Source organism: Quercus lobata, chromosome 2 (genome assembly GCF_001633185.2).
Source record: "Quercus lobata isolate SW786 chromosome 2, ValleyOak3.0 Primary Assembly, whole genome shotgun sequence".
Taxonomy (NCBI): Eukaryota; Viridiplantae; Streptophyta; class Magnoliopsida; order Fagales; family Fagaceae; genus Quercus; species Quercus lobata.
In genome coordinates, this window is record NC_044905.1 from 70,411,841 (window position 1) to 70,424,891 (window position 13,051).

General features: G+C 34.2%; 1 protein-coding gene across 1 annotated transcript; it reads left to right on the forward strand.

Annotated features, from left to right (window-relative positions):
- Window positions 1-8,365: 8,365 nt before the first annotated feature.
- Window positions 8,366-9,109, forward strand: LOC115969671. The gene has a single exon (XM_031089355.1). The coding sequence runs from the start codon at window positions 8,366-8,368 to the stop codon at window positions 9,107-9,109; it is 744 nt and encodes a 247-aa protein (XP_030945215.1).
- The last annotated feature ends 3,942 nt before the right edge of the window (window positions 9,110-13,051 follow it).

Below are 13,051 nucleotides of genomic sequence, written 5' to 3' on the forward strand. Positions count from 1 at the left end.
GTTAGTTTTAATTAATAAAGCCTTTTTATGGTAGAATAAGAATAATTAGTGTCTTAATTTGATAATTAAAAATGATTATTATGAAGCGAATCTCTAAAAGTTCAATTTTTTTTTATATTTATAAAATAAATAAATAAATTTTGATGTTGAATCCAGATTTAACCGAAAGTCAAGTCTAATGATAAAATAATTAATTTAACAAAAATATTTAAATAAATTTGAAAATATTTGAAACATTAAATACTGTAATATCTAAAGATGTTCAAATATAGCTTTTAGGTAAAATGATATTTAAATAATAGCAACCTTGACTAAAAAATATCTAAAAATGTCCAATTCTATCTTGATTAGAGATAAATTTGATATTTAAAAAAAAATTATTATAGGTTAGGTTGATAATTTATTAGCAGTTCAAATATTTAAATAAATTTGTATAATATCTCAAAAATTGCAATATATTAATGCCATTAAAATAAATATTTTTAGGAGTAACTACACTAATCACTAAAGGCTGTCAGAGATCTAATCGAACAATGGATGGATTGAGCTTTAGGCTATCGGCAATGAATTAAGATTGTTCAAGACTATGGGATGAGATCAATGTCTTATGAGCTTCTAATGAACAATGACAAATCATTGACATGAGGTCTTATGACAACCACTTTAAGTGAAAAATTCTAGGAAAAAAAAAAAAAACCCATGTATGATGGTTAAAAATGTGAAATTTTTTTAACAAACTAGTTAGTTTGACCATGACTGCCTATTCTAAAATCTAATGGACTATTTGTTAATTGATTCAACTAACTTATTTGATCCTACTTTTAGAACCATGATTTTAATAATCATATTTTTTATTATTAAACCAATTTTTTCATGTACATCTTAGATGTAATAAGTCTTCCATTGTCATTACAAAAATTTTTTGTGTGTGATATGATTGAACTTACTTTGATCTCGAAGAGTGAAATACTAATTTGATATGATAGATAGATTATGGTGATAACTAATAATATTACTAGTTTTGCTAATAGTATAACATTTATTAAAAGTGTACATTCAACTCACCAACTTAACAAAACCATGCTCAACTCTACATCTCGAGTTGATTTTTGTGGGTTAGTTGTTTGAATTGGGTAATTATTTTACTTTAAATCTCCAGTTGGGTTGGTTTGGATTAGTAGTGTTTCTACCATATAACTCAACCCAACCCACCATATATACCATAAGTTTATTTTATTATCTTTATTTTATTTTTATTTTTTTTAGTTTGATTTATTTTGGTATTTGAAGAATTAGTTTTGATGAATTTGAAAATCCGGTAAGTTATTTATGCACATTATGCGAATTGTAATAATTTTTATTAAAAATTTAGCTAAATAATAAAATATAAATCTAGTCTATATATATATATATATATATATTAATAAGCAAAACTCAGAGAAAGTTCAATTAAAATTTGAAATTAAAATCCACTTAAGTTTTTCTCATGTGTCCATTTAAGTTTTTAATTTTTGTGCCAAGTGAGTTAATGAGTACAAAATACTAAGAATCTAATATTAACGCGCAAAAAAAAAAAAAAAAAACCAATCACATATACTCAATAAAAATCACCACACATTCTATCTTATTAAAAATTAAAGAAAAAAATTATCAAAGTAGTATTAAATTTAGGTAAGAATTTTAAATGTGACTAATTACATTTACTTTTAAAAACAAATTGACTAATTATTTATATTTTAATGATAAAAAATTGTGTTTAATTTTAAATGTATTCATGTGTTAAATGCTATTTTAAAAAAAAAAAATTTGACTAATTGCTTATATTTTATAATAAAAATTGTGTTTAATTTTAAATGTACTTATGCGTTTACATGGGTTATATGCTAGTTTTATATAAGGCATGAAACATGTATGTATATAACCTACTTACACCCAACTCAATCTAAGTGAGTTGAGTTGGATTGGTTTTTACACATGTGATAGTTGGCTTAGATTGAGAATTTCACAACCTGAAAAGCTCTAGTTGAATTGTAAAAACCCTTCAATCCCACTGTGCACAGTTGTAACATTATAAGTTTTGTTATGAAAATAACATTTATGATTTACATTTTATATTTCAATTGAAGTAATTACGGTTGTGGAATTGTTCTACTTTATTACTTTAGAATTCTAGTCTTCTTGCAAGCTGTTGTGGTCCTAGTCTAAGGGGTTTTGTGATTTGCTTTGTTTTTTGTTTTTTTTTTTCACACGACTTCAATGCACATTATATAATATACAATTACCATTTGTAGTACACATCAAAGCATTTTCAATTACTTGAACTTCAACAAACAAATAGACTGGTTAAAAAAAAATTCAAAAAGTAAATAAATAAATAGACTTTCGTTGGTGTACTCATGTACTAGCTGTTTTTATTAGATAAATTCTAACGTGTCCTTTTGAATTATGATAACAAATGTACCTTCCTCAATTGTGCATCTCCATTCATATATTACAGTTTCAAATTAACGTCATATTATTTATAAATAAATAAAAAATATTCCAAATAAAACCTCAAAAAAATTTATGCCTTTGTGTTTTCTCCTCTGTTATGCTCTTTTTTTGGGTATTTTGGTGGGTGGGGATTGGTTGTTTTTTGTTCCACCACTACAAATTCCATTGTATGTAATTTTTTTTAAAACAAATATTTTGATAGTATGAGAGAGGATTGGATGTTTCTATTAAAAACATCATGAAATATTAACTAGTTGAGTTATAAGATTCTTGATCTATTATATATAATTTAAAAATCAAACAAATTTTGTAACTTAACTTACATTTTTTTTTTTTTTTTTTATGAAGACTTCAACCGTTCAAATCTTTTGACTGTTGAATTATCAAAAGAAAAAGAAAAAAAAGAAAAAAACAAATTCCTATGAATGTGAATTTGAGTAATAACTGTTTACATATTGACCCCCCTCTGTATATTAAAAAAAGAACACTGCATTATAATTTTTTGCTTCAAATGCAAGCCAAGGAATCAAGTAGCTGAAAGTGAGGTCACATAAAGCCAAGACCAGAAAAGAAATTATCAAACTTAAAAACCATCATGACCGACTCAAACTCATCAATCTCACTCTCTCAATATATAGGTGGCATTTTACCACTTCAAATTGACAACAAAATCAACCTAAAATTGAATAGTGAAATCCCATTAACACAAAAGCCCTCATCATTCAAATTTTCAATAAGCAAATGGGGGAAGGAATTTTGTTGCCCAAACCAACCAACAAAAGAAAAAAGAAAAAAAAGAAAAAGAAAATCCTCATTGTTAATAATTACTGGGTCTAGCTAGTAAATTTTCTTCAAAACTTTGGTTGGTGTACCAGCACTAGTACTGTACAGTCTGTACTCTGTACTAGTAACAGTAATTCTATTATATTTACTGTTCTTTCCCTTTTGGAAAGGGAATCAAAATAAAGAACAATAACACTAGCCACAAAAAATAATGCACGAACAGTAAGAATTTTGGAGCTTTGAAAGTGTGACACGTTGCTAATGGGTATTGCACAATTGCGCCACGTTGCCAAGTGTATGTTTAGGCACGTAATAACTAAGGCCAAGCGAATGGGGGTGGGACCAGGAGACTGAGCAAAGTCCAACTTATTTTAGAAGTTAGCGGAAGATTTGGATTTGTTTATTTATTATAGTTTCCAGAAGAGAATGAAAAAAGCTGTGGTCTATTGCCGTGGTTATCTTTAACTCTTCGGCCTCTTTCTACGCCATCCTGTCTTTATCGTGGGCCTCAGCCTAGTTTCTCTGTCTCCATTCTCCCATTTGAGTATCTTAACTAATAATTTAATACAAATTGAGATAAAAGATTTTTTTGGTAAATCAAATTGAGATAAAGTTTGCCACTGCATATTCAACATGTAAAATGTAAATCTTTTTTACCTAGTGAGTTTTTTTTTTTTTTTTTTTTTGGGAATAGCCTGATTTATAATAAATACTCTTGAATCTATACAATAATGAGATTTATAAAAAAAGAAAAAGATGCGAGTCAATTTCAAGTTTTTATTAAGTTAACTAGAATTCATTAGTGCATCCAAGTATCTCAACTAGATCACCGTGCATCCTTCATGCGGTAGTTACTCCACAAACATAAATGCTTGTTAGGTGTGGGTGGCAAAGGTCGAATTTAAGTCTCCAAAAGGGAGTTTCACACACATATACACTTAAATTAGGTTAGAATAGAAATTATATCTTGTAAAAAAAATAAAAAAAATAAAAGTATCTCAACTAGAAACAAAGTTTAGCTACAAATTTGGTTGTAGCAATAAAATAAATATTTTTACATATTTTAAAAATCTAGCTGTTGAATTGCATGTTCTTTACACTTTTAATATACATGTTAAATTTTATATCAATCGGATATTATTTATTATATGATCTATAAGTTTGTATTTTATATATAATTTTAAATTACAAAAACTTGCAATTTAAACAGTATATAAATAACATAGCTATTAATATTTAATTTTCTAAAAATTTTACAAGTATGGAGGATATAAGAAAAAAATGTAATCCAATGGTGGATTTGTCAAAATTCATCTCCAATAAAAAGATATTGAGTAAGGTTGTAGCCAAAAATTACAACTAATTTTGTAACTAAACTTTATCCCTCAAGTAGCATCTCCTTGGTGTATAAAAATAAGTCATTCAAAGTTCAAATTCTTCACCCCTAATTATTGAGATATTAAAAAAGGAATTCAATAAATATTGCATATCCAACATATATATTCATATTAATTTTACTACAAAAAGAACGATTGCTTAAAAATATTTTTCTTCTTTTTCTTTTCTTTTTTACTTTTTATGTATATTTTTCCTAAGGATGTGTTTCAGAGCTGGTTGAGGATAACAGTTCAAACTTTTTTTTTTAATATATATATATATATACTGTAATTATTTTGAATCTTTCAATCAAGTTGGCTGGTTATACCGCCATAGTTATCCATTATTTTGTGGTTATACATTTTTTTGAGTATGTTATCTTTAACAAACATTATTTTGTTTTACATCTATTTTCTAATAGCACTTCCACTCCCATACATTACATTCTTCATCTGTTATTTCATCTTAGTCAGCGTTTACTGTTCTTTCTTTTGGTGGTAGGCTGAGCCTCCCATTCATTCTTTCTGTTTATTATCCTGTGATTATTTGCTCAAGCTAATCTTTGGCTTCCCAGTTATCTTCTTCTTCTTATCTTTGTTTTTAACCCAAAGTTTGATGCAGATGTGCACTATTGAGAAGTGTCAGTCCGGTTCTGTGTCTACCTGTTGCCCAGTAAGTCTAATGTCCTAAGTGTGTTGAAACCTGAGCCAAACAGTAATTCTCGTCAAGCCAGGAGAGCGTTAGGGTATGAGCGGAAAGATTGTTGTAACACCAAGATAGGAATAAGCGGCAGTAAGTAGTGACAATATTCACAGAAGGCATCAGTCTCTTTGAACACCCTGTTTCAGATCTAAGGTTAGATCCGAAAATTGGAAGATAAAGGTAGTCTAGGTTGTGATTGATTTCTTAGGCTTCTAATCCAGAATGATGAATAGGATGTTTAGAAGGAGTGATTCATCCACCAACATTAGATCTAGGAATACAACCCTCCCTAAGATTCCTCAAGATGATGGAATGATCAACTCGGAGTCGTACCAGCTTTTAGATCTAGATTAGAAGTTAAGAGATTGGAACATACCAAAAATACCCACAAACCAGGTTTATAAGTCATCATCGTGGTCCTTGAAAAAAGACTTTCAGAACAGACTACCATGTTAGGACTATAGAACAAGTTTACAGCATCAACAAGGAGTATGAAACATGCTACTTGTTATCCCCTACAGCAGTAAAAACCCACAAGGACGATGATCATAAATTCCTTCACCTCGGTTTAGTCCAAGTTGGAGTAAAACCTTTGATCAGAGAAGGGTTGAACAATTCAATCCTTATGGCCCTTAGAGACACTCGTCATGTTAGATTTGATGACAGCCTCCTAGGAACCATGGAATCCAGTTTGAGCGGCGGACCAGTTCATTTCAACTGTTTCCCCAACCTCACTGTAGCACTTGACGACCCTCACATCTTGAAGGTCCTCACCCTCAATATCAAAACCCATGGAACTCTCATGTTACATGGAGCCAGATAGCTTGCCCTTATATACAGAGTGTATTATAAGTGTATGAGAACAAACATGTTTATCCAAGCCATAGATAAGAGAAAGGCTGGTGAAACCACCCTTATCCAAACCCCAGACGTTAGATCCACAGTTCAGGTACCCAGAACCCTGAAATGCTCTGAAGTCACTTTTCCAGCACATTGGACTATAGATAATGAGAACCATCATCTACAGATCCAAAACCCAGCAAGGAACCCAGATCTAGATTTTGTCCAACAGCTAGCCGATGGAATGGTTAGACTTAACTTTGACCAATCTAGGTTTAGGTCACCTTTAGAATATGATGAACCTAGGCCCAGATCTTCGGTAGATCTGTACCAGGAACCAAGGTCTAGATCCATAGATCTATGTCAACCCTTTAGGCAGCCAACTATCCAACTTAGAGATAGACCTACATCCCAGTGTAGTTCGTCTAGAACACGAGCACATTTCCCCACATCTAGAAGAGACTTAGGTCCACAGTTTCAAGGTGTAAAAAATCATTCCCAGGTTAGTACCCCTTGTTACACAACAAAACAAGACTCAGTGGCTGATCAAGAAGAAGACAGCACTAGTCAAGACAGTCAAAAGCCTCTTTCACCATCAGGAACTGATATGAGAAATCCTATTCAGCAGGAAACTGAATATGACTATCAGCTCTTAGTGTTGAAGAAAGAGTTCACCCCTGATATGGATGCTCTAACTAAGGATTTTAACTCTGAAAGAAACAGAGTCAAGAGAGAAGCCTATAGAGCCAACCATACCAGAGAACAAAAAGAAGAAGTTTTGGAGAAATGGAAACTATTCATGAAAGAGGTATCCAGTTATTATCCTTTCTTTGAATATTTCGAGAAACATTTCAAATGGCATAAAAAGTCTTGTGTCATTTCCAAAACCAACTGGAAGTTACTCCCCAAAAAAGATGCACCAAGTTCTAGCAAACCAGAAATTGTTAGGTCCAGTCATCCTCCTCAAGAAGCCATATTCTTTAACCACCGTGGTAGTGATGTAGTTGCCTCTCCCTTTAAGTATGCCACCCCAGAAGAAAAAGTTGTCAAAAAGGTAATAGAGCAAAACAACTATACCAACCAGTGTTTAGGAGTCATAGGAAAATAACTTGATAGGATAGAAGACAGGATTGACAATAAGGTTCTCCTTCAGCCAGGAAACCCTAGCAAACCTATCCAAATCCTAGAAAAGCCTCTAGTAAAACTCCCCACAACTAGACAAGCTAGCCTCAAGCCTAAGGACCAAACAACCTTACAAATAGTGGCCCAAAAGCTTAACGAACTTGTGAAGAAGGAACCAGTCACCCCTTCACCAAATCCCACTACAACTAGTAGAGACCCTAGGTTAGAGACCTTACATGCCCATATAGCCTCTAGCAGTTCTAGTAGAACCTCCTCAGAAACTGAAAAGGAGATAGAACACCTAGAAGACCAATTCCATGGATTACAGGTAAACAGGCTTTACCAACCCAAGGTAAACCCAACTAGCCTTACCAAGAATTAATATCCCAGACCTACACCCCCTGACCTCCAGTATGAGGAAAGGACCACCCAATTCACAGTATCCAGTGGTAAACTCTATGAATGGAACATAGATAGTTTATCCGAACAAGAAATCCTAAACAAGATCCAGCATATAACCATGGCAGCCAATAACTACCTAAATGATGGACTTCAGAACACAGAGGTTGTAGAGCTCATTGTTTTAGGATTCATAGGAAAACTGTTAGATTGGTGGAATAACTGCCTAACAGAAGAGTCTAAAGAAGACATTAAGCATGCTATCCAAAAAGATGAGGAAGAGAACCCCATCTTTGACGAACACATAGGAAGAGGTGTTCCCGACGGAGTCAATACCCTGATCTATACGATCATGAAACACTTCGTAGGTAAACCCAGCAATATCACATCTAGGATTTACGACTAGTTGAGTAATCTTAGATGTAAGAACCTTGGAGAATATCGGTGGTATGAAGATGTGTTCACCACCTGTGTCATGCATAGAAGCGATTGTAACTCTCCATTTTGGAAGGAGAAGTTCATCAATGGCTTACCCACATTATTTGGATAGAAGGTCAAAGAAACTCTTGCTAGCCCTTTAGGTGTCATAGATTATGATAGCCTAACCTATGGAGACATCTCAAGCACAATCCGAAATGAAGGAATGAAGATGTGTAGAGATCTCAAAATCCAGAGTCAAGCCAACAAGAGCAAAGCCAAGTACGAAATAGGAAATTTATGTACTCAATATGGCTTACCTTCAATCATCCCCAAAAGAAAATCCAAACATAGAGGAGAAGAACCCTCTGAGAAACCCCATAAGAAGAAAACAGCCTCCAAGCATTATAGAAAACAGAAGTTCAAGACTGATGATTTCTATAAGAAAGGCAAATCCAAAGGAAAATTCATACCTAAAACATCGGGAAAGTGTTTTACGTGTGGAAAGAAAGGAAATTTCCAGAAAGAGTGTAAAGCTAAGGCCAAAACCCTTATCAATACCCTCATCAATGACCAAACCAGTAAGGAAGAAATCTTCAAACTCTTAGAACTTGACCACTCAGAAAGTGAGTCTAGTGCAGAAGAGAAATGCCAGTTGTTTAGGACATCCTCTGAAACCTCTAGAGTATCTTCTAGTTCCTTTAGCGGCACAAATGAAATCCTAGCTTGCCAAGATAGTTGTTGTATAAACAAGACTATCAGTGTTCTTTCTAAGCAAGAAGAACTGCTCTTAGATCTCATAGAACAGATCGAAGACCCAGTTACTAAAGTTCAAAGGCTTAGTGAGTTCCACAAAACCCAAGTTAAGGAAGCCAGTACATTCAAACCTAGGATTCAAGAACCCAAAGTTGATTTGGAAAAAATCTACAATAGGTTTACCAAATCCAAGAAAGAGTTGACTGTCCAAGATCTCTAGAAAGAAATTAAGGTTACTAAATCAGAAGTGAGAAACCTTAGGCAAGAATTAACCATCTTTAGGGTTGATCACAATCTCATGAATCAAAGAGTCAAATAGTTAGAAAATATTTCTCATCAAGGCAATGAGGAAGGAACCTCATTACAAAACCCTTCTGATGAAGAAATAGATGAAACAGTTAACCCTACTGCAGATATGGAACAACAAGAACCAACCAATGAGTCGTTCTTGCAAACCATCAGTAGAATTAACTTCCAGAAATGGCACTCCAAAGTCAGGATTGTCATCAGCAAAGATTTTCAATTTGAGGTTGTAGCCTTAATTGATTCAAGTGCTGATCTCAACTGCATTCAAGAAGGAATTATCCCCTCTAAATACTTCCGGAAAACCAAAGAAAGGTTAACTTTCGCAAGTGGAGGGAAAATGCAGATTGAATTCAAAATCCCAAAAGCACATGTTTGCCAAGACAATACGTGTTTTAAAATCACATTTGTTCTTGTCAAAAATATGACAGATAGGGTCATCTTAGGAAACCCATTCATGTTTCTGTTGTATCCTTTCATCACAGATAGTGAAAGAATCACTACCCATCTTTTTGGCCAACCAGTCAAGTTTAAGTTTCTTAGGAGCCCAGAGCCTAAAGACATCAATAGTCTCCAAGAAGTCTCTATCTCCAAAACCCTTAGCCTTGTCAATGCCAAAATTTCTCCAGAAAATCTAACTCAAGAAAAGAACCTTGATCACTCTGCCTCCAGAAATGATGATTCTTTGAACCTCAAACAGCTTCATAAATCCTCATCATATCTTATTTCATGCATCCAACATAAAAGTATTTGCTCCATGACATCTCATGATTTTAACAAAAATGTTTTCAAAAATAACCATTTTGTTAATACATGGCAGGAAGAAAAGCAAATAACTCATTATACTTGCCCCACTAATAAGTGGAAAATGGCTTCTTCAAGCAAGAACAAAGGAAAAGCTCCTATCCAGGGTTTTCCTTATCAAAGGCATGAAGGCGCTTCTTCTGGATCAGAACCCAGGGAAGCAACATCCCTTCAAGAATCTGTTCCACTTAAAATAATATTTTCCAGTGGTAATGTGGCCATCACCTTACATGAAGTTTTATCCAGGAATTTCCAATTTGAAAATGGAGTGTACACTGACCTTCCACCCTCCATCAAAATTATCCTTGATAACCTTTAGAAAGCCTTTACCCAAAGCAACAATCGCCTTTTTCAAAAAACCCTCAGAGCACTAGCAATACACCTAGTAAATCTTGAGGCAGAAATTGAAATAAGTCGAATTTCTTTTAGTCAACTCTTTGGCAAAGAGGATATCCATTCAATGGATAAAACGACTATTATAGGCACCGATTATGCCAGGTTAAGTCTTAAGACTCAAAACCAGCTAAGAAGTGTTGTTGCCAACTTGTCAACCGACATACAAGTTCGTATCTTGGGAAGCAAGGCCATGTCTGAATCATGTGACCTATGGTTCAAGCATTTCAGAATATTGGTCACCACTCATTTCCCAGTTTATGGTGAAGACTCAGATGATATTGATAATGCCTTCATCCAGTCAACCTGGGAAGAATACTTTGGAAGCAGCCACAGGGTCTATGAAAAGAAACATCCCTTCCCCAGCCTAATAATCAATTATGAAGATTGGTCTGTTGAAGAAGATCCAAGCTGACTTTCACAAATGTTTGAATATGGTTTCATCAAGCTCATCAAGCTAACAAGCCATGACCAGATCAACCAGTTTCCTCAGATCGTCCGTCAGGTTGTCTCAAAAATCAATAGTCCTTTTGTCTCCATCAGATGCTGGAGTACTCTTCCACAATGGGACAGAAACAATTGGATGATTGTCCAACCTGCTCACCATCTTGTACTCATCAACGGGTACACTCATAATGGCCCCTGGTATGAAGGAGACTCTTATCTCTATTATGAAGACCCCGATGCCCTTGCAGATTGCTGGAGAGGTTACTTCAATAATGAGATTATAGATGTCACCAGCGAACTATGGCAGAATTACCATTTTGTTGGAAATACTGGCAGAATTTCAGTATTCACCACCAGGCCATACTCCACAGCCCTCCATATCGAAAGAATTGATTACATTGAGCCCAAGCAACTAGTAACATAGCAGGCAAATTATGAACCTATCCTGTACTGTGGATTTTGTAATCAGTATTCTAAGTATCATGAGCATAATTGTGATTATGATCCTCCATGGGATCCGTATGATGGATACCCATCTGGCCATGATACTAATTAAAGATCAAGAAGCTAAGAGTCAGAAGAAAAGAATTCTCCTACCTCTTCAAAAATTCCAGAACAACTCCCGGATGCTCCAGAACAGCTCCAGAAGCCCCAGAATAGCTCAAGAACCACCTTTGCAGCCCAGTTACTATTCCAGGAACAGTACCCGCACCAGCAGAGCTGCCGACAGAGTACTATTCACTACACAGTACTAGAACACTGTACAGAGTTACTATTCAGAAAAGCAAGGGGACAGAACACTATTCATGAACAGTGACCGTTATTGTTCACTAAACAGTACCCTGACAGAATCATTGAGGTTACTATTTACTTTCGGCTGAAAAGATATTCACGTGGGAGTAAAAGCATTTTACCCTCCGTGATTTCCACAATCTCCTGAATGGATCCATGGCTTCCTCTAGCTATAAAAGGAACCCTTTGCTTCAGTCTTCAGCAGGACTTCTAAGGTCGAGTTTACACACTACCTCAGAGTTCCACTCCTCAGACTTAGAAACCCTTCTCCTCTTTACTATTGTAAACAGATGGCTTTCTCAGTTTGTATCCTAGTTTACATTTGTAATAGAAATGCATTTGTAACCTATCTAAGCTTCCACACCCAGATTGCCCAGAACGGCACTCTCCCCCCTTTGTTGTAACTTACCCCCTTTTTTGGTATCAGAGCGACCTTGAAGGAATTCTCTGAGGGGATTCCTAGGCAAGGGAGTGTCTTGACATATTTTTTGATTTCTTGGACAACAGAGGTATGTTCCGGGATCCAAGGAGGAGGATTTGTCCGAAGCCTATCAAAAAGAGGTTTACATTTTTGCTTGAGATTTTGATAGAAATCAGAAATATAATTGAGAGATCCTAAGAACCTTTGAAGTTGGGTCTTTTCTAGGATTTCGTCAGGAAATTTTTCTGCAAACTGAATGACTCTATCTATGGGTTTGATGACACCATGTCTTATATCAAAACCTAAGAATCAAACACTGGTTTGAAAAAGTTTGATCTTTGGAGCTGAAACAACAAGACCATTAAGTTTGATGGTTTGGAAGAATGTTCTAAGATGCTTCCAATGTTGAGTTAGGGATTCTGAGAAGATGAGTACATCATCAATGTACACAATGGTATGATTGAAGAATGGATTGAAAATCTCATTCATGATGTTTTGGAATTCAGAAGGTGCATTCTTAAGGCCAAAGGGAATTACGTTCCATTCGTAATGGCCAAAGGGTGTGGTAAAGGCTGTTTTGTACCTATCAGACTCTCTGATTTGTATCTGCCAAAAACTATATATATATATATATATATATAATATAAACTCTTTAAAATTACACCTCTTTTTAGGTGTATGTATATAAATTGTACAAAATGAACACTAAATAAATTAGGGAACTACGTATCTAATTCTACTCTATTACCAACCCAGAAGAATAAAATTTGCATGTATCCATTCACAACAAGATGATCGCAGGACATATTGGTGGAGCTCTTTTTTATTGTGATTTATGCATTGAATTAACAATTTAATATAGTATAATATTGTATGATACAGACTTTGGTATATAAATTTTGTAATATATATTTCAAAATGGTATGCTAAAATAGACTGGTACAAAAGTATTTTATTTCAATAGCCAAACTGAAATTGATCCAAAATGATTTTTAGATCATT

What these genes read in the sequence shown, in the direction of transcription:
- LOC115969671 (XM_031089355.1), top strand. Translation starts at nt 8,366, where the DNA reads ATGTGTAGAGATCTCAAAATCCAGAGTCAAGCCAACAAGAGCAAAGCC.